The following is a 27,490-nucleotide window of genomic DNA, read 5'->3' as shown; positions in this document are numbered from 1 at the left end:
GCCATGAGTTGCAATATAAAGTATGTTGGATATGGAAGGGACATGCTACAGACTCAGAAACAGCCAGTGTGAAAGAGAGAGTGGTCACACTAACATGATTCCACCCATCCCCCAGGATTAATTACAACGTACTGAGCTGCCTTGTGTGTTTTTGAAATAAAAAGACATGTATGTCTGTGTCTTTGTAACTGTGTCGCGAGTAGCTTGTCCCTGTAGCATCGTGGGCTGTCTGGTGTACGCTGTTTACATATACTAGACTTGATGACTCTGCTGCTATTAATTACACCACTTTACTTTGTAAGCTTGTCTTTAATTGCTCTGGTATAGTTTCTATTTTTTACTTATATTATTTTAGTTTTATATACCTCCCGTTATTTATTTTTTACTTTCGCTATTTACATGTACTTATTTCTGTCCTTCTGCAGCTACAACAAGCAAATTTCCCCTCTGCGGAAGCATCTGTTTGTAGTTTTAGTGGGAGTTACATACTGGAACTTTTTCTTTCTTTATCATTATTTTAACCAGGTAAGTCCCATTGAGTTGGAAAATCTCATGATCAGCAGATCATCAGATGTCATGATGAATCAGAGTTACTGCTTGAGCTTGATAAATTACATAATCTTGTCACTTGCTCATAAATTGTTTTGCAAATAGATACATTATTTTTAGTCATTTTGGTAGCTATTTTTCCAAAATTTCACAAATCTGTTTAACACCAGCACCACAATATAATGGAAATATTTTCAGATGGCACAGTAGAAGTAAAAATGAACTCAACAAAACACCTCTATGAATCAACTTGCCCGAGTAAATGTAAATATTCCGTAGCTGTGTCTGCTGCACCTGTAAAACTGCATTGTCCCCTGAACAGAGATGAAAACGTTGGTACAGGTTTGAACGTAACTATAGACCATTAAAATATCAACAATAATAAGCTGGTCTCGGCTGGAATTTTCTGCAGAGTTGCGAGCATGAGCTATAACCTTAAAATATAACTTCAATAACACATTTCAGCGTTATAATAATATGACTGTGCTCAATCCATGTTTTCTGTGAGGCCAACAGCAAAACAAAAGCTTATATTATCATTAAGTCTAGTGGTTGGTTGTAATTAGTTCTGATGCCATGCAGTCGCAGCTGTTTCTTTGGTTAGTTTTCATTGTGAATCAAAGTCTTTAAGTGAAGGCACCAGCATTGGACTGGAAACATGTCTTTAATGAGCATAGTGCCCCTAAATTTTGTACACTGTTCAGTTCTCTTGGCAATATGTTTCCTGATTCCTCCAACACCAGTGGTTTGGTTAATGCATTTATTTACCTGTGTTTCTCAACCTTAGACCTCGTAGCTACTTTGAAGAATAGACCAAACTCAAAGACTAGAAAACAGCCATGGTTAAATGACAGTATTCAAAGCTACAATAGGAAATGCAGAATAGCAGAATGGAGATGGAGGAAATCAGGTCTCCAGGTCCACCTTGTGGCCATGAAAGAGTTATTACTCTTTTATAACAGGATGGTGAAAGATGCAAAAACATGCCATTTCTCTGCACTTATTTCTGCCCATCAGCACAACCCCAGATTCCTATTTAATACTGTGGATCAGTTAGTTAACCCAGCCTCTCCTTGTGCCCCTGCTGATTGTGATGCTGATTGTGTAAGATCTGGTATTACCCCCAGTCCTGCTTTTTAGATGTGGATCACCTGCTTGGGGATTCTTTGAGCAATTTTTCTGCTGTTACTCTGCCTGAACTCACAGACATCATGTTTCTTATGAGAATATCCTCCAGCCCGCTGGACATAATTCCAACAAGGTTTTTATTGGAAGTTATGGATTGTATTGCGCACCATTTGCTAATTATTTTTAACAGCTCGCTGTCTACTGGCTATGTCCCAGATTACTTTAAAACTGCTTGTGTCCAACCAGTCCTAAAAAAAACCTGGGCTGATCCCACCCTCCTTGACAACTATCGCCCAATCTCCGAACTGCCTTTTATTTCGAAGATTCTTGAAAAACTTGTATCTAAGCAGCTTCTTGCTGCTGTGGAAAACAATAATACCTTTGAAAAGTTCCAGTCTGGTTTTCGTCAGCATCACAGCACTGAGACAGCCCTTCTCAAAGTCATTAATGGCCTTTTAATGAACGCCGACGCATGTGCTCAATTCTTGTGCTGCTGAAGTTTTGCCTTTGACACAATTGATCAGGTCATCCTTTTTCCCATATCAATTATGGTGTGCCTCAAGGTTCAATTCTGGGTCCAATACTGTTCTCCTTATATATGCTCCCCTTGAGTGATGTCATGCGTAGACATGGGATTTCTTTTCATTGTTATGTGGATGACATACAGTTGTACCTCCCTGTTAAGCCCACTGACCTCAGTATGCTGAGTTCTCTGCAGGACTGCCTGTCTGACATTAAAAACTGGATGTTAAACTCTGACAAAACTGAAGTTATTGTACTTGGTCCCAAACACCTCCGAGACACGTTATCTAAAGATATTGTTACTCTAGATGGCATTGCCCTGGCCTCCAGCACCACCGTAAGGAACCTTGGCACTATCTTTGATCCCAGTTTGGGTTCGGGAGGCAGACACCATCACCACATTTAAGAGTAGGCTTAAGACTTTCCTCTTTGATAGAGCTTATAGTTAGGACTGGCTTGGGTGAGTCCTGAACCAATGTCGCCAAGTGCTTGCTCATGGTGGAATTTATTGGGTCTAAATAAACTGAATATTATGTTTCCTTCAAAATGTATTTGCAGTTGCAAAAGGCTGTATATGATGTAATGTCAATGTCATTTCTATGAGACAGGGTTAGTGAACTGTAATCACTGGAATCCCTTCTCTGTTGTTACAGATAAATCAAAGTTGTCTCCTCTATCTCTGTAATAATTAGACTTGGAAACACACTTTGAGTGTTGGCTGTAAAGGTACCTAAGGGCTAAACATGGAATATGAGGATAATCCTCACAGAGGGAGGTTTGTACTAGGTGAAAAGCCTTCCTCCTCCTCCCTGTCTCTGTTAAATCAGTCTTCCACAGTGATGAACCAGTCTCCTTTGCCTCTGCTCATCTCCAGACAGAGCTGGATAATTCAAGTGTTTCAGCAGAATATTCAGGTTGCTTTTGGACAGGGTCAGGGCAGCTCATCACTTGGGATTTTGATGTATCAGCAGAATGCAAAAGGTTTACTGGGGCCTCTTTTGAAAGAGGAATCTTTAGCCTCTTGTTCTTGGGAGTCAGCTCCTTTGACTGACATGCAACGTGTTGAGAAACTGCTTGGCTGCTTTGTGTATGTCAAAGGATAGGCTCAGATTGTTCTACTCTGTTTTAAAGGGGAACATGCGTTTGTGAGATTTTATCATTTACATAATCTACATTCCTAAATTGCTATATAATGCTACCTCAGTTATATATTTTATTTTAGCTAACTTCTGTACCAAATTTTAATTCCAAATTGATTCAGATTAAAGCTTGATTTCAGGTCAAGGGAGTGTTTTTTCCCCCTGTGGAGAAAGGCAGACTACCTTTACATGACTCATATGACTAAACCACTCGAGAATTTTGCTTGTACCTAAGAGAAAACTCTAAGTATGAGAAAATTGGTGAATGCCACAAATTCTCTCAAATCACTTGCACATGTCAAAAATTGTTCATACGAGTGGTTCTTGCATTGTTATAAGTGCAGTGCTAAATCAGTGGAGTACTCTTAATACAATACTCACATACCATGTCTGCTTTGAAAGCACTTTTGGTCACTCTAATCATCCTTTGTCTCCATAATGGCTGTGGAGTGACTTGATGTGACTCTAATATGAGAGATGGAGACAAAAACTACAGCCCTTGTTCTGTATAAAAATGCATTCTAAAGTTCATCTGAAGCTAATATGAGGCTTCAGCAGCCTGAGTTCGACAAATAAAGTGTGGATCTTTGTACTGGTAGTTGTGTGTGGGTTTATTGTCGGTGTTTTGTCCCGGCAAACAAACCTATATGTAAATACCAGGAAGTGACCTTCCGCTACAGCTCAGCAACAAAAGACTGTCTGTGGAAACACAAAGAGGGAATTTTGTACTGCAAAGATGGTATGTTTGGAAGATATTAAACCTACTTTTAGCATAAAATCAAGCAACCACAGCAGGCTTCACTGTATATGTAAACAATATCCAGTACAATAATCAATATCTCTCTACTTGAAGAATTGTGTAATTATGACAGGCCTTTTTCACACTCTGTAGAGGCGCAGTGGGTCTCCTCCCTGCTCCTTTTGAATGGCAGAGCTGCTCACCATGTCTGTAGGGTGACCCAAGACACCCTGCCAAGGAAACTCACATCAGCTGCTTGTATCTGCAATGTCATTCTTTCGGTCGTTATGCCGAGCTCATGACCACAGGGTTGGAACGTTAAATTGAGAACTACAGCACTCGAACTCAGCTCCCTTTTCACCGCAAGAGTCTGGTATCGAAGCAGCAGTGATGCAGACCGATCCACCTGTCGATATCACATACCATCTTACCTTCAAACAGAAACAAGACCCCAAGATACTCCTTCACCAACTCGCTCTCAGCCCAAAGCGGGCAGTCAGTGTTTTCTGAAGACCTGGAGGTGCTGACTCTCATCTCAACCGCATGACATCCTGAGGTCACCTGAGGTCAGTCACTTGAGTCAAAATCTTGGTCCTCAAAAGGTGTCCATGCACTGGGTGACACAGCTCAACTGATTCAGCTCAGATGTTCTACTTGTCAACACACAGGTCAAAGCATCCTATTTGAAATGAGAATATGCTTCAATTTGGCATCATAAAACAGTGCTGTGTTGCCAGAGCCAACTGTGTGGGACCTGGTTTCTGAACTAGATGGAAGATGCTAAGCTTTCAATTGCAGCTGTCCCCACCTCCTAATTTCCTTGAGCCTGGACACTTAAAGCATCACTTCACATTGCTTCTCTTCTCTTAAGCCTTCAGCAGTCTGTGAAAACCTTTGCCTGACTCCCACACAAGGGCGAGTAAACTTTGTGACTTCACATACAGTACATAACAAGCATAATCTTTATGGGAATCTACTTTAATTAATATTAAATTATGCAAAACCTTTTTTTCTGACTTGCATGAGTCTCCCAGTATGGGGCATGACTTTGTACAGTCTGTAACAGCTACACTTCCTGGCTTCTCCACTGCTCAGATACATTTATCTCCAACTTGGCCAAGTGCCATCAGCTTAACTGGCCTGCATGACCACCAGCATCAATGTCAGGTCAATGTCACCTCCATCTGTGGGTAAGTAGCCATCAGTAGCCATCAGTAAAATTGAATGCACACCAGGGCAGGAATTTCACCGGCGGCCACGACGGCCATCGCCATTATACCCTCCTGCAAATCGTTTGCCCATCGGCCACTGCGGCCTTGAAGCGCTGCTCTCGGCCTGATTTGGTTTTTTCTTTTCCCGCCCTGGCAACAGAATGTTAGTACATGTGCCGCTGTCAATTTATTCTTTCACGTGAATCAAAATAGCCTTTTTTAACTTGGCCTTTGTGCCCTCAAAAAAATTGCCCTGCTGCAGGCCAAGTGCCTTGCCCTTAAAATGATGAATTCCAGGCCTGATTCACACTATTAACAGTTCAATTTGACATGCTTTTAAAATCTTTTTTCAAAAAAACATGAATGAGCTTTGTCAACAATCTAGCGATATCATGCTTCATATTCATATAGTTTCAAACAGGCCAACATGCCCAGCACAACTGACTTACTGTCATTCACTGAGTGCCACCACTAGAGCAGCTGGTGTTAAAGAGTAATGAGCCCCGATAAGACAGCATTTAAAGTTGTTATCTGTAGAGCAATTCATCGAAAGTAGATGATAACTGCCAAATAACTGCTCATGGATTGAATGTAGAACAAAATATTTTGGACAAACTGTAAAGGATGGTACTATAAAGATGTTTGATACATTTAAAAAATACAGTATGGATAACTTCTTCAAAGAATATATGGATTAGCAGCGGAGCAAGCAGCTCACATCCTCCAACAAAATCCCACTGGACAGAGTCATTTATGGACACATACAGTATAAAGACATATATAATTAGTAAGGAGACAGAGCTGTGGTAATGGACATAAAGAATACATGATTTGATTTAGGAAGAAGGATATGGATATTATACCCCCTCACCCAATATTTCTGTCATTGTGTATTGTGTGTTATATTAAAAATGAATGCTTGCTGATATATTATTAGATTTTTTTAAACTCTTACTGTAAAATCCCAAATCATTATCGATCGGGCTCTAGTTATCTCTGTTACTGATCTGATAGAATTCTCCATATACAGTGTACTTGAATATGTTAACAAACACACTGATGTCTATTTCTGAGGGAGGGCTGCATGCGTATACACTTTCCCCACCTATTCTGCACATTCAAACCAATGAGACAAACCACCAGGGCTGGATTACCAACAACCCAAAGGAGATACAAAAATGGAAATGGCCCCAGGGCCCTAGATGCCCAGACTCTCAAGGAAATTGAAATAGAGAGGGCTGTAGAGGGGCCCTGTGTTAAAATCTAATTGTATGCTCATGTACAGTAGGGCATAAAATGAAATGAAATAAATCAACATTATAGGGGGATCAATACTGCTCACTTTTTTAATCTGGCCCTGCCAACCACAGTAAGAAAATATAAAAATATACACTCGGTTGCCAGTTTATTAGGTACACCTAGCTAAAACTAATGTATATTCAGTCGCCTCTCATTGATATAAAAAGTTCAACAACAGCACAAACTACAGCCTCCAAAATGAGTCAACACCTCTCTAAAACAGTTTCAACAGAAACTGAACTTCATGAAGGGAGGAATTATTGCTGGCTGTAGATTAGACTACATTAGTTTTAATGGGGTTTAAAACATGTTAAGTGAGTGTGTATATATATATATATATATACACACACACACACACACACACACACACACTAAAACTATACAGTAGATAATTGTGACTTATTTTTGCCTTTATCTGACAGTGCACAATGGAGAGAGACTGAAAGGACCGAGGTGTGAACAACATACAACAATAGTCAAACATCATTCTGAGCGAAAGCATTCCAAAAGGCTTTTTAGAGTGTATTACATGAAGGCTAATCTCTCTTCTTTTCTTTATGCAAATATGAAGACATTTATATGGCTGATGTCAAGTGTGCCCTCAGCAGCAGAATGGAGAGCACAGAAAGGGCTGGTGGGAAAGTTGGATGTGTGAGGAAGCACAATGAGAGGAGGTGATTAACTGGGCTTACACGGCTCATCAGCCTTCTGTGCTTCTTAACTCATACTGACCCCGTTTAAGTTGCACTTTACTATTAAACCTCTGACTGCTTTTCTCGCTCTTTTAGTCCCGTTGGTATTCAGTATTTCTCTCTCTGTGATGGACTCTCCTCTTTGTGTCTCTATGTATTTTTTCCCCTATATTATCTTTCTTTCATCTCTCTAAGGCTGATCTTTATTCACTGTCTCTCATTAACCACAAACGTCATTATGCTTCAGCTGTTACACTGCTCTCTCCTGTCAAGGACATCCACTGAGAACTACAGCAGGAAACCTGTCTTTAAAATGCATGATGAGACAGGCTCCACTGATTCACCTCTAATGGACTGCTCTGTCAACACTCAAGTCAAATCATCCAATTTAAAATGACTATTTGCTTAAACTTGTGTGGGACCTAGTCTCTCCTCCGGATGTATTCTGAGGATTCAATTTCACCAGAGCCTTTTCAGAATAAGAATCAGAATCAGAAATACTTTATTGATCCCCAAGGTGAAACTCTTCGTTACAGCTGCTCACTGTCACGTCAGTGCACACAGGAATAGAAGAACTAAGCAAAAACTATAATACACTATAATACAGGTCAGAAAATAAAATAAGTACCGAGTGGGTATAAGTATAAAATTAAAATAAGTGTGAAGTACAAAGTGGGTTTACCGGTTGATGATAATAATACGGTATAAGGTAATAGTGCATGAACTGTCAAGTTAAATGTAGTTTATAAAGATTATAATGAGACGGAGGATATTGCACAGCAGTAATAGAGCTATGAATAAATATCAATATCAATAAATAGAGAATTTTAAACTGAAAAGAGTATACTGCACAGGAGTATTAACACAGAATATTGCACAGTTATAATTAAGTATTGCAGAGATGTAAAGATCAATGTCCAGGTTAATGACTTATTTACTTACTTTCTTGAGTTCTTAAAGCCATTCTGACTAGCTAGTAATTTTGAAGATAAACTTGCATTTATTGCACAGACAAATGCACTCAGGTTTGTATTTGTCTATCTAATATTTTTGCCTTGCATTATAGGGTTTATCCAATCCAACATTTTTTAGTGTCCACGGAAAAATAAAAAGACAACAAACAATGCAGCCCAGATATACAGAGAACGTGTAGTGAGAATGTTTGCATCTCATGTATTGATTAAACCTGCATTTGAGCCTGTATTGTGGAGCAAAACTGAACAACACCACCCTGTGGTTTTATGTGGGCTTTTTTTTGGCTGGCAGCAGTTGCCAGGCCAGTGGAGCGTCCAAGAGGTAAATGCTCCCAGCGAAGAAACAGTTCGGCACATTACCCCCAGAAAAACGATGAATTGTTATTTTTACACTTTGGTTTTTGTACAGATTAAACCAACTTTTTAATTAGACGTGTTGGTAGGTGGATTTTGTTACCTTTGGGCGGAGCAATGCTAACTTTTCCCCCCTGTTTTCAGTCTTTGTGCTAAGCTAACTAGCTGTTGGCTGTAGCTTCATATTTTGTGTACAGACATGAGAGTGGCATCAGTCTGAACATTAGCTCTCAGCAAGAAAGCGAATAAGCATATTTCCCAAAATGTCTAACTATTCCTTTAAGGGTTTTTAGATTTAAAACCTAGTACAGAGGTACTCATTGGGAGGTAGTCATGATGGATGATGGGTGTACAAAGCACAGGATCCAGACATTAGAGACCAGGGTTCACATCCCGCATCCCATGTGGTTGATTAAGGCAACAAAAACACTTTGGGAAAGATTTGGGAAAGATCACAATATGGTTAAATATTTTTTTAAAGTCAACACGTCCCATCTCTTGTCACTGTAAATACTCCTCCAGATGTGGCCTGGCTGATCTGAGAGCATTCTGATACACCTTTGCTTTTTTTCCTTATCCAAATAACATATTCAGATACAGATCGCATGTTAATACCACGTGGAAATGGGGGTGTGTGTGTTATTCCAAGCCCAGCCTTAATTAAGTTTCCAAAGCCACTGTGCCAAACTCCCTTTAAAATCGTTTTTAAAAAGTATCTCTAACTAAAAATACACCTAAGAAAATAAAACATAAGACTTTTATCAAACTTTTTTAAGGTAAAACCAAACTGCATGAGCGTTACTGACTGAGTTTGCGGCAGGCTAAATGCTGCTTGGTCAATTTTCTCTTGGTAGCAACAACAAGATGAAACACCTGTCAAAATGCTACAGTGGATGTTCTGTCATCTGGTGGGTTTCCTCTTGTGTTGAGTTGCCTTGGGGGTAAGAACTCGTGTTTGATCGAATAAATCAAAATATTAATCAAATAAATCTATATAAAATAAAAATGCCAAATGAAGAAGCTGTTAAAGTCTTGTGGTGATAATTCAGTTGCACAATAGGCCTGAGTGGATAACTCAGTTCAGTGGACATTGGACCAACATTTATCAGCACAGTCTCCAGTCATGTGGAAGTGGAGCTGACCATCTACTGTACTGTGTGGCAGTGTGCATGACTGAATAATATATACATACACATTTGTGCTTATCTGCATGTGTGTGTCCATGTGCCCTCTTGGTTGACTATATAAGAATTCCCAGAGGAGCTGAAAATGTAGGCCAGCTCCAGTTGAGCACTTTGAAGACAATCCTAATACCGAACAGCCGACACTACAGTAAATCCCCTTTGGCATCCACTCTGGCATGTTCTCATCTGAATACCATGCATGAAGACAAGCTTATATTTGTGAGATTTCTGGTTCATTGTTACACTGCACAGCAGATTGTAGACTGCAACCCGAAGCATTTTATAATTCTTTCTCCTGTTATGTGTGTAACTGCATGATGTTGTATTGGACTGTGCGTTCTGTCAAACTGCCTCTGAGCACACAGCAATACTGTGGCTGATCCAGTGTAGACACTATACATGGCGTTAGCCACAGAACTAACCCATTCAATCAGTATGTTTACACCGCATGTTATGGAATGACACAATTTAGAGATTTAAAGAGGGGAGCACAAAGCTGTGCAATATTTTCCCATTCCCATTGTAAAATGTATACATTTTCATCTGCTCATTTGGAATAGCTATCAGACTCAAGCAAGCAAAATTTTAAAAAAGTGACAGATTTTTTCCCTCCAGAGGGATCACTGCAGCAAGCAGAGTTATCCACTCATGTAATCTACAAAACTGCAGTCCAGATTAGAAAGAAGACAATAACAAAATGAGGTTTGAACTGATCCCTGTTAAACCAGGGGCCTACATTGTTTCGAGAGGAACCCTGGCCGGTATGTGTGTGCAATGCTGCTGTATGTTAATGTACGATAGACATGCCCTGAAGGTACACATCTAGAAAAAAGAAAAAAAAAGGTCAAACTGCAAGGACTTTCGAAAACAGTATTTCCTTTACTTGGCAACAATGTGTAACTTTGATTAGCACTAAGCCACTAACTTCCTCATACCCGACAGCTGTAGTGGTCTGCTGGACAGTGTGTGTAAAATCACACCGAGGCCAATACAGCCATTCTGATTCACAGATACACTTACTGTTACTGCAGTACTAGTATTAGTGACACCGTTGCAGTTCCAGTGTGACAGACATATTGGAATACTGTCAACAGCCATATGCCTCTCCTGTTGCGGTCATGTAGTCTGGCATTACATTACAAACAACACTGTGTCTCACTAGGTAAATGTTGCTTTTTGCACCAGGGACTTGTTTCCTGCATACAGGCCAGCACATCACTACAGTTGCCTGCAAGAGGGGATGTTGCCTGCCAGACCGACCCACCACAGAGACACACTGTCTTTGAGCACAGTACAGGTTTGTAGCCTGATATATTACGACCATTTTTGATCAAGTTTAACAATGAGCTGTTGCAGCCTTTAGTAGTTGTACTTCTAATGTAAAATACATAGCAATATTACATTATGTCATATTGCTTGGGTTTCATGAAGAAAATACAATTTAAAAAAAGCTAGATTCAAGAATTACACAATTACAATGGGCAGGTCACTTCACTTGTCACTTTGGTTTCCTCTGGCCATACTTTAATCACCTTGACTTTAGCGTTGTAAAGGTGAACTGAGCAACCCTGGGTGGTTGGCAGACCTCACTGGCCACACTGAACAAAAGCTTGCAAGGAAAAGATAGGCTTGTGTCGCAAATGTACGCGCACATGAAATCATTTGTTGTGAAGACTTTTTGATGGGCCAAATCAGTGAAGGCAATGCTGCACACTTCCCAACTCTGACAGAAATGATCTCCAGTTTCCCAAACGGCAACATTTCCGTGAAAATGGGGAAATTTGTGATTGTGCTCAGACTGAGGTCCAAGATGACTGACAGTCACCTCCCGGATGTACTTCAAATCGCCACTACAAGACTTACACCTGACCTGACAGCAGGTCTGCAGTCCAAGGCTCAGCATCACTGTTCCCATAATGAGTGATTTCTACTGCTGAGCTCAATTTAATAGTGATAAAATCATCTTACTGCAGATTCAAGTGCTCATAGTCTCTTAAATTAAAAGGCTCATGGCTCAGGACTATACTTTTTTCCCCATGTGGCCTCTGGCATGAAAAGTTTGGACACACCTGTGTTAGAAGGAAAAAAAGGCACATACATTCAGACTTAACATCCATTCCTGTTTTGTAGTGCCCTACCTGTGCTGCTCTGGATGGTCCTGACGGTGGTGGCAGATGTGCGTGGTGGGGAGGATGGCAGCAGGAGCAGTGGTCTCCCTCCTTCTCCTTCCTCCTCCCCAGCACAGCCCTGGTCGATCGCCCTCACATAGCTGTGGCTTCGCATTCGGAAGCATCCTGGCATAGGCAGGGTGTCCATGGTGTCCATGCTGTCCATGGCAGCCTCCATGGCCTGGGACTGCATCTCACTGTAGACCTGCTCACACACCTGCTCAATCTGCCCGTTCACCTCCACCTCACTCAGCTGGAGGAGGAGAGGAGAGGACATCAGACGAGGAGCAGGCAGAGAGAGAACAGGCGAGAAACAGAGGGAACAATGAAGAGGGTGGACATTGGGGAAACTCCCAGACTATTATCAGTCAAAACATTATACATTAAAAAAAAGGCACACTACTATTAGCCAAAGTTTAAGCTGCAAGAAATACTTTGGGCATGAAGGTCAAAAAGGCATTAATGAGGGCTTGCTTGCTGGCAACTGCATGATTCCTTGGTGGGACTTTTATCAGCATGTATGCTGGCACTTTGCTCTTAACCTCTTTTGACCACAAGAACATTTTCAGGCACCACATGGTATGCAGGATTTGATTAAGGCTGTCACTATTAGCGGTCCTATTAGCTTAGCTGACTCAGCCGGGGGAGTGTTGTTCACACAAATGCACTTTCTGCGAGACATACTGAACAACCTCCAAAAACTTGAAGAGTAGTTCTGAGCAGAGCGGTCAAATAACGTAGACAGACTGAGCTGGTGGGCATCTCTGTACTTCGTGAGCATGCTGTGCCTGCAGCAGATCATAAGCAGATAACCGTTTAAGGACATCCATGCACGAAAGTAGAAAAAAAACGTTGGAAAGAGCAGTCTGAAGCCTGAGCTTTTTGGTCACAGGGATTACCTTTACTTAGGTTTACCTCATTATCTGAAACGTTTTGGCCACGTTTAATATGAACATCTGACATTGTTTATTTTTTTATTTTTTTATATATATAGGGGTGGCTGTGGCTTAGAGGTAGAGCGGGTTGTCCACCAATCGGAAGGTCGGCGGTTTGATCCCGGGCAACCCCTGGCCCGCATGTCGAAGTGTCCTTGGGTAAGACACTGAACCCCAAATTGCTCCCGAGGGCTGTGCCTTCGGTGTGTGAGTGTGTGTGACAACTCTGTGGACGCTAGCCATACTAGCTCCATTAGGTTATGTTTACCTCCATCCATCCATTTTCTACCGCTTGGTCCCGTTAGGGTCGCGGGTGACTGGAGCCTATCCCAGTGACTTTGGGCCTTAGGCAGGGTACACCCTGGACAGTGGCCAACTGTCGTCAGGGCTAACACAGACACAGACAAGGACAGACAACCATTCACTCTCACATTCATTCAATACGGGCAATTTTAGAGTTATCAATTAACCTACACATGCATGTCTTTGGACGGTGGGAGGAAGCCGGAGAACCCGGAGAGAACCCACGGTAACACGGGGAGGACATGCAGACTCCACCCAGAGAGATTGTGTGATGTTGGTCTGGTCCGGGAATCGATCCCACGAACCCACGATCTCCTTATTGGGAGGCAGGAGCTTTAGCCGCTCTGCCACCGTGCACCCCGTTATGTTTACCTAACATAACCTAATGCTCCTGTCCACTGCTTTTGGCCACATCACGACAGTAAATTTTGCGAGGCGGATTTCGGTCTGACTGCGCCATAACATGGAAGAGAGGAATACAGAATCTGCAGATGGAGTCAGGGCGAGTTTCTGTAACAATCAATCACATGACCTCCTCTCATCCCCTTTAAAAGCAGTAGCAGGTGAAACAGGAAGAGAGGCTGAGATCTCAGAGAAAAAAAAGTTTATCTCCATGAAGCACCTGAAGTTCCAAAATAAAAAATACACAACATCCCAAATATTAATATACATCGCCTCAAATATGCTGTTAATGGTATAATAAACAGACAGCTGATGCATTTTGGTGCCTCAGCTGCTGGCATACCGGTGCTGCTGGTTACGTTGTGCAAACCATTAAGTAAAGCTAATTAATGCATTTAAACTCTGCGTTTTTTCTCCTCCTCTGAATTTATTTCTTTAAAGTTCAATAACCATAACGAATCTATATGCTAAACATCAGTTATTAGTTATTTTTTAGTTATTTATCCACTAGAAAAAAAATTAAAATTAAACAGTCCTCATACAGTACAAACAATTACAAAATAGGGTTTGGAGATTTGCTAGTTAGTTTTTAGAAAAACGCACAAGGTCAGGTAGTATTAAATCCTGGTGTTGTGTTGGAAGATTTAAATAATTAATGAAGGTATCCACACTGTTCCAGCTGTGCGTAAAGTAAACAGGATTTTTGAGAGGTCTGAGTGTTGGTCAAGAGGAAACACAAGTGAACATAATCCATTGAAAACATGTATGGTGCCTCTGCCCCCACAATCTGCACATATCAGTGGGTTATTTATTTATTTATTTACTTGTTTATTTATTTTCCCTGCACTTGTGTGCTCCCACAGTACCTTGCGCTCCAAGCTTTTCCCTGCACTCCCAAGCAGCAGCTCTGAGCCTATATTTGTATAGCCTATATACCTGGTTAGGTCAAGTTTTATATTAACAGGTCATCATGGAATTGATTTAGAGATAATTAAGGGTAACAGATCAGTTTGTGTTAAGCTTTGCTTTGAGCCGTGCAGGTCTCTGGTCGAGATAAAAAAACACTTCACATGTTTAAACCTGCATTAAAATGTTTTCACTAACACGCTTTATGTATTCACGGCATATAGGAAGGATCACTGTGTGGTACTTGGAATGTGTATTGTAGGCTTACTCTGTCATGGTACATGATTACCCGGTTGTCAGAGGGTATTTTACACATTGATTATATGGATACGCTTCCACGCGCAGAAGCCATTACTGCAAATATTTTGAGACGGGATGGGCATGAGACAAGTGGCAAAACGGAAAACTCACTGTAATGATCCTCTTGGTATGACAGAAACAAAACATTCTTCAAGTGGAGTTTGGATTTTTGCTTATAATCAAAACATCCGGACAGGTTTGCTGGAGCTCAGGACTAATCCTGAGGACAGCTGTGTTACTCCAAATGTTTTTACTGTTGAACCTGGAATCTGTGAGTCCCTGTGTAAAATTACTCATCTCCTCTCTCTAATCAGAGACTACAGACGAAACACATCTATCAAACTTGGTTTTGTTAGCAAACTCCATACTTTTGAACTCCGTAATAGCCAGACATGCTATTAGCTGAGAAAAGGCTGTTTTCTCATGTTTATCTGGATTTTGTTTTGTAACTTGTTGACTATTTTGCCTAGCCCAGATAGATAGCATTGGGTGGGATTGGGTGATTTGTTAACTGAACTTTTGTTAGGAGACTGCATTCTCTTTTGTCCCACAATCCTGAGAGCCATTGAATGTAGCATTGGCCAGTCTGACCTGTGACCCGGATGTAACCAGGTCAATAAAAAGCGATCATTGGTTCTGTCGCTCTCTTTCTCCAGGAAGCTTTCACAGTGGCAGACAGCTGTGGCTGTCTCCCTCTCAGTGCAGTCTGCTCACCAGCAGACAAAACTCCTGAACTCTCTCCTCCTGCCTTTGCCGTGTAATCTGCTCGGAGCAGAAACACGCAGCAGAACCGAAGTCTCCTGATCTTCCAAAGCACTGCAAAGGCCTCTTATATCTCTGCAACAAAGTTTAGCGCCAGCGGCTATTGCACAAAGCCTAGCTAACTTTAAGAAGCACGAAGCAAGTTAACGCTGAGCTGTTAACTCTGTAAGGACAACCACAGGTGGAGGGACCAGCTTCCACCGATCTCTACAAGCGGACACTGCACAGCAAAAGACGCTTCCACACCAGAACCACAATTCTTCCCAGCTTCGTCGACTACAGACTGACTGCCAGCTAACAGCAGCACCAAAGCCACTTCTCTTTCCCTCCCACGGACGGTAACAGAGTGCATAGAGTAACAGTGTACTTGGCTAAGCACAGCACTGTTTAGTTAATGATGTACATGTACTGATGTGTCTTTATCAGATTTTGTTGTTGTGAAGTGTTTATGTTAGGTTAATCTGGTAGCCACATGCTAAGTTGATGTTTATGTTATGCTCCACACAGACAGTCTTCGCATGCTAACTAACTCCTTTTAACTTGGCACCGTTATCCTAAACCGACACTGGCACTTAAAGACAACCACACCCGGCGGAGAGGAACTTTAAAGGTCCCGCTTCACATGTTCCTTTGTTTCTGACCACGTGGGTTCATGCTCGTGCACACGAAACATACGAGGCAGAGCAAAGAAACATACACATTCCTTTTAGCGTGCACCCAGACCTGCACACACACACACACACACACACCCTGTGTTCTGTAGTTTAGTATTTAGAGTTAGTCTTCATATTGTGTGTTTTTGCTTATATTATCTTTTAATATGCTTGTGTATAATTATGCTGGCTTCTTCTTGTACTCTTGCACAAGAGTGAGTAATTTGCCAACCTCTTCTATGTTCAACTCCAAATTCTTCAACCTATTAGCTATCAGTGGTAATTTGGTTATAGTTTAATTATTAATCTGAGTTCCAAATTGATAGTTTAGTGAATTTTATGAGACTCAATCAATTCATTGGCTATCATTTCTCTTCTTTAAGAAGAGTGGTGCCCCAAGGACTTCATTCATTAAAGTTTTTATGATTATCTTTGATCATTCTGATAGCCATAATTAACTGATCGCACCTACACAAGTGGGTGCCCACCTTTAACAATTGTAAATCACAACAGTAGATACATTCTTGCCGTCTTGCCCTCTCAAATACACAAACAGCATGACTAATGAAATATCCCATTATTGGGATTCTATTTGTCTTTTTTATCCCCCTATTTTTCACTGAGCTTAATTTTCACATTGACTCACATTGACTTAAATTGAAAACAAATTGTAATTGAATGGATCTCAACTGCAAGACAAAAGCATATTGTGGCAAGTTGTTTAATGGGGCTTTTATGGTTAGATCCATGCAGAGAAGGTTATTAAAACAGTTAATAGAGGCAATTCAGTATGGTAATGGTAATTAGGGACAGGTTCAGGATGAGTAATAGATAATAGTAAAAGTGGAGGTTCAAGGTAAGGTTAAGGTGGGACAAATGAAGGGTTACTAGGAACAGCTTCATTTCATGTGCTGTAACTTTGAGGACAAGCTTTAACAGTAGCCTGCCAGAAGAAAGTGTAGAGTAAATGCATTATAGGTGTAGTAGAAAGGAGCCATTCACAACTGCTGCAGTTGGGTTATTTAGTAAAGTAAAATTTATTCCAAGGTTACCAACAACGGTGCCATCACAAGGTTTTCATTTTAAGACCGTATTACCTCAAAATATGACTGAAAAATACTTTCAATATTTTGATCATGGGCAAGTCATTCATGAATTGTCCCGTACATAAATAACATTAATTTGGATAAATATTCAAAGTGCTGCAATGTCTCCTTTGCTGGTGCCATTCTGTATTTTTCTTATTGTTAATAAATCCCATGAATAGAACCAAACCAACAATGTGTTGGTCCATCTGTCAATACTTTCGGACTTCTCTACTCTGTCTGTGGCTCTTAGCTCCAAGCCCATTGGTTCCTACTGAAGATGTAAATCTTTAATGTTTTATGGCTCACAGATCCATAGTTTCCTCTTTAAAATAGGCTCAGTTATTTCCTAAAACAGCTGGACACTACAGTTTTAAACAAATGTTACTAAAACAGGAGGAAATAGTGTATTTGTTGGGGACTATTATTATTATTATTATTATTATTATTATTATTATTATCATTATCATTATTATTATTATTATTATTATTATTATTATTATTAATCCACATTTGGTGCTCTAGTGAGCATGTCTTGCAGCATACAGTGTATGTGGGACTGAGTCAAAATAAATTACAGTGTGTGTGTTCATGAAGGAACATGTCACCCAGTACAACAGTACAACGGCTTGGCTCACTGATGCGTTTTTAATAGTTTTTGAACAACAATGGAGCTCTATGGCACAGAGGAAGAAGATACATCAGGCTGTGATACACACACAATACTTGTTAGTAGATACATTCACTGCTGGTTTGGGTATGCACATGAGATTTGTTGACAAGAAGAAAAATATAGAATATTAGCAGACATATCCTTTAAGAAAACACTTGTAATGTGATGGGTGGATTTTTGGAGTTTGAAACATGACTCTCATCCTTAGTATAGCCCTTAAAGTGCAGACATGCTGGTGGTGCACTGTGCACAGACCTGGGCTCAGATAGTATTTGAAACAATTTTCAAACAAGGAAGGGTCCTGTTTTTCAAACAGGACTATATTGTGTCCTATCATTTATGATAGGCATAACTAGTGGTGTAGTGGTGTCTTGGAAGGTGTTTATACGGTGGTCTCAACTAGCTACTAGAGTTTTAAATATTGTATACTCATCCATTGGAACAGCAGTAAGGGACTTTTGTTCCTCAAATTTATTCAAGACAGAGCTTCTCCTCAGGCTTGGCGCCATTTCAGGGCAGGTTCAGATAGACATCAACACTGCATGAAAGAAACGCAGTCCTCAACAACAACTCGTTGTCCGACAAAAAAGTTGAACCTGGCCGCAATGCAATGTCATTTGGCAAGTTGCTGTGCTGGCCAATCAAATATGTGCAAGTATACATTTCTGGAAGATGACTTTGTAATAAGATTGGCAATTTCTACTGTTTACCTCGCGATTGTCATGATGAAAGATAGGAGATCAAATCCTTAAAATCCTGTCTTATACTATTATAATCCACTGTGCAGTATTTTGGTGTCTGGTAAGTCTTCAAACTCGTGGATCTCTTACTCACACTGGACTTCCTAGATCCTATTTCATCTTGTCACCAGTAACTGAAACGACACGCCCAAATAAACCTAGCATCTTTTAACACAGGGCTGTATTCTGTCTGAATGCTTGCTTAGGACAATACTTCAGTTGCCCCAAAGAACATTTTCTCTTAAGGCTAATCCGGGAAAAACAAAGTCTACCCGATAACATGAAAGACTGTAACATGACTGGCTGCAGCCTTGCTTTGCAAGATGATGCGTACCTCTGGCTACTTTTAGGTGGTTATATGGTAAATCCCCCTGCCCAGAGTTGGTTATATGTACTTGTGTATAAGCACCATTACACCTGGGCATAACAGAGCCTTACTGATAGCTTAAATTTGAGATCTTAGCCCTCTGATGTATGGAGGACCGAAACTGCCAACATCAAAATGAAATTTAAAAAATTACTCAATAAATAAATTAATATGCCATTAAATGCGGCAAAAATAATATTAAAAATAAATGTAGGCATTCATTAATTTATAAAATGTGACATAAATTGATATTTCTTTTTTAATTTGCTTCTGTATTTATTTACCTTTGTATTAATTCACCTGTTTATTTACTTTCCCATCTAATTTTCCATTTTATTTCTCCTCTCTCCTTCTGTCGCTTTCAGCAGGTATTTCTGCCTCCGGAGCTGCAGAGTCTGGATCTGTGATTGTGGGCCACCTGCTGTCCCCATGTTCCTCCTCATCAACTGCTACTACAATTGTTATTATTAGTCTTATTACTATTATTATTACCACTACCATTACATATCACACCATTACCAATATACCATTATTATTATTTTACTAACTCTAGCTCTAATTTTAGGTGGAATTTGTATTGTGCTGTACAGATTGTAGGTTGAGCCCCCTTCTGCTTTTACCCCTTTCGGTCATTTGTAGCCCATTTGGGATCCTTCCGTTTTAGCCACAGCCAGTTGCTGCTTTGCTCAGCAGCCTCTGACAGCGACCTGGCGGCTTGTCAGAAGGCCTGTCCTCTCAACCCCTTCAGTAGCCTGGTTGTTGCTGTGAGGACCCGATTGTACCTCCAGGTGTAACGGCCTTGGGAATGACTAAGCGTGACTGGGGTTTGACAGAGAGGATATGATGGATCTTCTCCAATTCACTGGTTTAGGTTCTTGGGTGTGGGAAGAGCATCGTAGGTAGCTCTGATGATGAAGCTCAGTCTGCTTCCTTCCATTTTCCAAAGATCCTTCCAGGTTAGCTTACGTTGCTCCAGGTTTTCCCAGTTAATCAGTCCACTGTCCGTATTTGGACTGCGAGACTGCCTTTGTGCATCTCTTTGCCTCCTCTTGCTGCTGGACCTCAGCTACAACCAGCTTTCTTCTCTGGGTGGATGTTGCCTTGTGCCATATGGATCGGCTTGTTTCGAGTCCAAAACCCCCTCTTCCCTGTTGCACCTGTCCTGCAATGTCTCCATGCCTGAGAGCGGATTTTGCTTGCTGTACGGCCTGAGTCAGGGTCTACTTCCTCCCAGTTGTCAGTCTGGTAGCAGTCGCTTGTATTATAGCATCTTGAGACTCAGTCAGGGTCATGTCCAGCCTCACTTTGGTACATTTGTACTCTTCAGTGAGGCTAGAGACAGACAGTTCCAGAGCACTTTTCCCATACAGGCTGATATTGTCTACGAGTTTCCCTCTGAAAATGGGTATGCTTCTGGATTTGCTGGGTTTTAACTTCATCCATGCCCACATTTTGTTGGTATGAAGCTTTTCCAGTAGACGTTTGGTACATGCGATGGTTGAGGTCAGGGTGGTCATCTCATCCACGTAGGCGCGAATGGGAGGTAGCCACTGTCCGGACTGCAAATATTCTCCTCCTACAACCCATTTGGAAGTTCGGATGATCAATTCCATTGTCATGGTTAAGGCTAGAGGGGAGATTGTACACCCTGCCATTATTCCCACTTCCAATGATTGCCACAATGTTGTGTATTCTGTTGTTTTGAGGCAGAATTGCAGATCTTTGAAGTAGTTTCTGACCAGGTGTGTAATGGTCGTTGGCACATGGAAGAACTCAAAGGCTGTCCAGAGGAGAGAATGGGGGATAGATCCAAAAACATTGGCTAAGTCCAGGAATAAGATGTGCAGATCTCTTCCTTCCCTCTTTGCAGTCTGGATTTGATGCCATATCATGCTTGTGTGTTCTAAGCATCCCGAGAAGCCTGGTATATCAGCTTTCTGTATCGACGTATCAATCAAGTTGTTCTGTTTAAGGTATGTTGTCATCCTTTGAGCAACAATGCTAAAGAAGATCTTTCCGTCAACATTCAAGAGATTGATTTGCCAGAATTGGTTGATGTTGACGAAAATCATAGTCCATGTCGGCACCAATGACACCGCCCGTCAGCAATCGGAGCTGACGAAAGCAGACTTCATCCGCCTTTTTGACCTGCTCAACAGCACCGGAAAGCATGCTTTCATTTCGGGTCCAAACCCTACACTGGGTCGTGGAATTGGCCGTTACCATACCTGGCTTCAGTCTGTCTGCAGCACCCATGACGTTGGTTTTATTCACAACTTTAACTTATTCTGGGATCGCTCTTCCTTGTTTGCACAAGATGGTCTTCACCCAAACAAGTCAGGTAGTCGCATGCTGGCGGCTAACTTGCAGCACGCAGTGCTGTCTTCCTCACGTAGTTGACTATTTACATCACCTGTTTTCCCTCGCTCTTCCTCTTGCTCTTCTCTGCCCACCAAAAACAGCCACGCACCCTCTGCTGTCACTACCTCCCCCTTGTGGACTGATCATAGTGCTACTATCTGGAGCCCGTATCCCTCTAGTGCCACTTTTAACATTTCTGTGGTAATTTCGGATAGGTCCTTAGTGCGAAACAGACACAGCCGACACAGCAATAATAATAACTTAATAAAGATCCGGGTCAGAACCCTACCTCCAGTCTCAACCTCAAATCTGAAGCAGCACAGACTTTTTTAGATGGCTCTTCTCAAAGTAAGATCCCTCTCTAACAAAACGTTTATTTTAAATGATTTTATCTCTTCTACTGATTTAGCTTTTATGTTTTTAACTGAATCCTGGTTACGTCCTGTGATCACAGTCAGCTGGCTGATTGGTGCCCTCCTAATTTTGACTGCTTTAGTCGCCCTAGGGTCTGTGGTTGAGATGGGGGCCTTGTTACTGTCTATAGGAAGCATTTTAAGTGTAACCTCATAGCTTGCAATGATTTTTCCTCCTTTGAAGTGCTCATGTTTAAACTTGGCATGCCCTCTCCCGGTCATATTTGCTATTATTTATCGCCCCCCTAAACCAGCTGCCTCCTTCTTGTTGGAACTCCCTGAGTTTTTATCTAGTCTTATGTTAAATTATGATAGAATTCTTCTTTGTGGTGATTTTAATATTCATGTTGATGACTCCTCTAATGCCCTTGCTGCTGATTTTTTAAATATCACAAACTCTTTTAACTTTCAACAACATGTGTCTGGCCAAAACTGGCCACACCTTAGACCTAGTCTTTAGTTTGGGCCTGAAAACCCCATCTGTGGAAATCAGGGACATGTTTCTATCTGATCACCTATGCATTGTTTTTAACTGTGAATTAGAGGCTGCTAGTACTGTCTTATCTCGCTCTAAGTACACACGCGTCTTTAATGAGCATAGTGCCATAAAATTCTGTACACTGTTCAATCCTCCTGGCAGTGTGTTTCCCAATCCCTCCAACACCAACGATTAGATTGATTATTTTAACTATCTGTGTTCTTCAACCTTAGATCTCATAGCTCCCCTGAAAAATAGATCAAACTCAAAGACTAGAAAACAGCCATGGTTAAATGACAGTATTCAAAGCTGTAAAAAGAAATGCAGAAGAGCAGAACGCAGATGGAAGAAATCAGGTCTCCAGGTCCACTTTGTGGCAATGAAAGAGTCGTTACGCCTTTATAATAGGATGGTGAAGGATGCAAGAACAAGTCATTTCTCTGCACTTATTTCTGCCCCTCAGCACAACCCCAGATTCCTATTTAAGACTGTGGATCAGTTAGTTAACCCTGCCTCTCCTTGTGCCCCTGCTGAGTGTGATGCTGAATGTGAAAAGTTTCTTTTGCACTTTGCTGGAAAGGTGGAGTTAATAAGATCTGATATCACCCCCAATCCTGCATTTTTAGATGTGGATCACCCACTCAGGGATTCTTTGAGCAATTTTTCTGCTGTTACGCTGCCTGAACTTAGAGACATCAGGTCGCTTATGAGAGTATCCTCCAGCCCTCTGGACAAAATCCCAACTAGGTTTTTATTGGACGTTATGGATTGTATTGCGCCCCTTTTACAAATTATTTTTAACAGCTCACTGTCTACTGGCTGCATCCCTGATTTCTTTAAAACAGCTTGTGTCCAGCCAGTCCTAAAAAAACCTGGGCTTGATCCCACCCTCCTGGATAACTATCGCCCAATCTCCAAATTGCCTTTTATTTCGAAGATTCTCGAAAAACTTGTATCTAAGCAGCTTCTTGCTGCTGTGGAAAACAATAATACCTTTGAAAAGTTCCAATCTGGCTTTGTCAACACCACAGCACTGAGACAGCCCTCCTCAAAGTCACCAATGACTTTTTAATGAATGCAGACGCAGGCATGTGTTCAATTCTTGTGCTGTTGGACTTAAGTGCTGCCTTTGACACAACTGATCATGGCCTTCCTTTAGATAGACTGAGGCACTGGGTTGGCATATTTGGCACTGCACTAGACTGGTTCTCATCTTATCTGTCCAATAGGAAATTCTGTGTCAGCATTAATAACTTCATGTCATTCTTCTCCCATATCAAGTACGGTGTGCCTCAAGGTTCAATTCTAGGACCAATACTGTTCTCCTTATATATGCTCCCCTTGAGTGATGTTATTCGCAGACATGGTATTTCTTTTCATAGTTATGCGGCACACAGTACCTCCCTGTCAAGCCCACTGACCTTAGTACGCTGAGTTCTCTGCAGGACTGCCTGTCTGACATAAAAAATTGGATGTCGATAAATCTTCTTCAGCTCAACTCAAATAGAACTGAAATTGTTATTGGGCCCTAACACATCACTAAACAAGTACTGCCATCTACTGGTAACCTGTCACAACATATCAAGCCAGTTGCAAGAAATGTTGGTATCCTGTTTGATAGCAATTTATGTTTTGAGCAACATATCACTAAGCTTGTCCAATCATGTTTTTATCACCTCAGAAACATTGCAAAAATACGATCTATTTTAAATCTTAGTGATGCAGAAACTGTTGTACATGCTTTTATCTCCTCACACCTTGATTATTGTAACAGCCTGTTCACTTGTCTTAATCAAAAAACTTTGACACGACTGCAGACTGTACAAAACTCAGCTGCTAGGCTGTTAACCAGGGCCAAGAAGTACGACCACATCACACCTGTTTTAGCCTCTTTACATTGGCTCCCTGTTTGTTTTAGGATTGATTTTGAGATCTTGTTGATTAATTTTAAGGCTCTTCATGGCCTGGCCCCAGATTATATTTTAGACCTTGTAATCCCTTATGAACCTTCACGCAGTTTGAGATCTTCAGGCAGGGGCCTTCTGTCTGTTCCTGAGTCCAGGATGAAAACTAAGGGTGACAGAGCTTTTGCTATCAGGGCACCGAGGCTCTGGAAAAACCTGCCCGAAGAAATTAGGTTGTCTGAGTCAGTGTCTTCGTTTAAGTCTCTTCTCAAAACATATTTTTATCTGAAAGCATATCCTGATTTTACCTGAACTGGCTGTTTATTTCACTGTTTATTTTATTGCTTTTGTGTATTTTATTTCTTTATATCTCATCATTCACTGTGGTATTTTATTTCTCTTGTTGTGAAGCACTTTGTTTTGATAAGTGCTCTATAAATAAAGTTTTATAATTATTATTATTACTATTATTATTATTATTATTATTATTATTATTATTATTATTATGTTCGAGGCATCCTTTTCCTTGGGGATTACCACTCCCCCTGCTCTTCGCCATCCTTTTGGGATGGTTTGCTTTTTCCAAGCCACTTTCATTTGCCTCCACAGGAAACATAGGAGCGTTCTTGTACAGCCGGTATGGAACTCCGTTTGGTCCGGTAGCTGAAGCTGCCCTTGCCTTTTTCACAGTTTTTAGTTTTAAACCTCTAGTGAGGATTTCTTCCACTGTTTCCTCAAGTCCCTTCTCTCTTTGACCAGGCGCACAATTTCTTTCTGCCTTCTCGACTTGGGAGGGGTTATTGTTTCCTTCTTTCTTCTCTCTTTTGCTCCGAACCTTTCCACCCCGTATGAGTAGATCAGATCGCTCATTTTCTCCAGCTTCTTCTCTGCTGTTCCTCAGAGTTCAGCCGGGACCTTGCTCAGGTCTGCATTGACTGATGTCCACTCTGGACTTTGACCACTTCATTTGAGGTCTGTAGCCTTGGATGTTCATCTCCGTAGCAGGCTACCTCTGGCTGGGTTCCAGGTTCTGCGATGTTGTGCTTGAATTACCCTCCTCGGCCTTTGGGGTATTGATGCTCGGTGGACTGTGGGTTGTGGACTGCCACTAAGCTTCACTCGACTGACTTGACCTTCAATATCAATGCGAGGCCCAGCCTCACCTCCTTCAAACACTTAATCTACCCATGATGTATTTTTAGGCCTCTGATGGATGTTACCTTGGACCAGCCGCAGCTGCATGTTTGGAGTGGAAGCCCGGGAAGGTTTTTGTTTGCATGTTTGTCTGTCGGTGACATTACAAGGCTTTTTGGGGTTGGTAAAAGAACAATTTACCATCAGATGGCGGAAGCAGAAATGCATAAAGAAATGTAAAAAGAAAGTACAGAAATAAATGTGGGGAAATAAATAGTGGGAAAAATGCAAAGGGAAATAATACATAAATAAATTTAAAAATGAATAATTTAATAAATAAAATGGAAAATTAAATGGGAAAGTAAATACATTGGGGAATTAATGAATTCAGTACAGTAATAAATACAGAAGCAAATTAAAACAGAAATATCAATTTATGTCACATTTTATGAATTAATTAATGCATTTATTTTTTATGTTATTTTGGTGCATTTAATGGCATATTAATTTATTTACTGAGTAATTTATTTATTTCTTCATTTGTTTTTGATTTTGGCAGTTTCGGTCCTCCACACTGAAGCAGCTTCTCTCACTCCTTTAGAACTTCAAACCCTAACAATCTAATTTTCACAAGAAGGGAGGCCCACAGTACAAACCATTCTTTCCATTGTGGAAAGTTTGAACAGCTACAGATCCTTGGCAACTGAATAACACTCATTGCTGATGATGACCGTTTGATATGGTCAAAAGCTTCAGAACAAACAAGTAAGTGGACCTTGAGTTGAGATTGTTTTGTCAACAACTACCTGATTTTGAAGGCACACACAATTACCTCACTAGATTGTGTTTAGGCCCAAAGCAAAAATGCTAAGTTTCCCAAAAATGAAGATATGGTGAAATTGTGTTATTTTTATTTATTTTTATTTATCCTTTATTCAGCCAGGCTTTATGTCCCATTAAGATACAAGATCTCTTATTCCCGGAAGTCATCAGATCAATATGGTAGCATATATAATTATAATGTATAATTATAAATTATATAAGGTTTGTGTTGAAAAACAGTGAACCTGTCCTTTAACGAGTGAAAGAGAAAGAAATACTGGTCATACTGTATATAATGCCCAAGCTCTCAATAGCTAGCATGTGTGTGGAGTAATCTCCCAGATGAACAAATCAGACAAAAATATGTGAAAAATAATGGCATTAGGTTAAAGTCAAAGATTTTTTTCAATCTGGTATAAACCACTCCCCACATATTCCATTCCACAGCAGAGTGCATGAAAATGAGTTCAAACACTATCACATCCATCCAAGCCTTTCTGTATTCATGGTGAAATGATTGGGTGGGGCATACTGTAAATATAAAGGCAGCAGTGTTGGCAACCAACCTGACTGATGGTGCTCATGGCCCTCATGTAGCTTTCATTGCGTGAGCGGTATTGGGGTGAGGACAGCAGCGATTTGGGGTCGAGGAGGGTTTTGGGGTCCAGGGTATCGAGGCTTCTATTGATTGAAACCTCACTCACCGCACGTAGGTAACTGTGGCTCCTGATCTGCAGTTTGGGGGAGTGCTCCGTCGAAATCCTGACAGAAGGACAACAGGGATGTAGAGTTATACACAAGGTTATCTCTGAACTTAGTCAACATTGTAATACTCTAAATCAGTCAGCACAGTGGTCACCATCCATGTTACATGGAAAACCACATAATTCAACCACATACGCATGGTGGTTCAGTGATTCAGCTGCTGAATTCATTCAAAATGCACATAATCAATTGTCAACAACAGCAGCTTCTGAAGCAGCCAGATTCTCAACGTCATACAATTAACTCAGAGCTTTGGTTTGCAACTCCTGCAACAGTGGTTCATTCAGTGTTTCCATTAGATGGTTTTATCAACATGGCTGTTAAGATTTCAGAACAAGCAGGTCATTTTCTTTGCACAAATATCAAACATTTTTTATTCTAGTGTCCACAAAATAAAGTGTAGTGTCAATGAAACATATGGTTTAGATGTGGCAGTGTCAAAAACAACACAGTGAAGAATATAAAGCTATCAAAATTATATTGATTTAAATATCTAGCACCCTAAACATTTCTGAAATTATGTTTTTG

General features: G+C 40.9%; 1 protein-coding gene across 14 annotated transcripts in view; it reads right to left on the bottom strand.

Annotated features, from left to right (window-relative positions):
• LOC122886730 (disks large-associated protein 1-like) overlaps window positions 1-27,490 on the bottom strand; it is a 185,780-nt gene that overhangs the window by 53,932 nt on the left and 104,358 nt on the right. For 13 of the 14 annotated variants that reach the window (XM_044219266.1, XM_044219272.1, XM_044219260.1 and 10 more), the window contains 2 exons: window positions 26,764-26,959; window positions 11,930-12,212 (listed from right to left, as the gene is read on the bottom strand). In XM_044219266.1, coding sequence (XP_044075201.1) covers window positions 11,930-12,212; window positions 26,764-26,959 — 479 coding nt within the window. The remainder of the gene's footprint in view (window positions 1-11,929; window positions 12,213-26,763; window positions 26,960-27,490) is intronic. The other variant, XM_044219267.1, reaches the window with a different exon arrangement.

This window comes from Siniperca chuatsi, linkage group LG13, assembly GCF_020085105.1.
Source record: "Siniperca chuatsi isolate FFG_IHB_CAS linkage group LG13, ASM2008510v1, whole genome shotgun sequence".
NCBI lineage: Eukaryota > Metazoa > Chordata > Actinopteri > Centrarchiformes > Sinipercidae > Siniperca > Siniperca chuatsi.
Note: the sequence above shows the minus strand (reverse complement) of the source record. Positions and strands in the feature narration are given on the sequence as shown.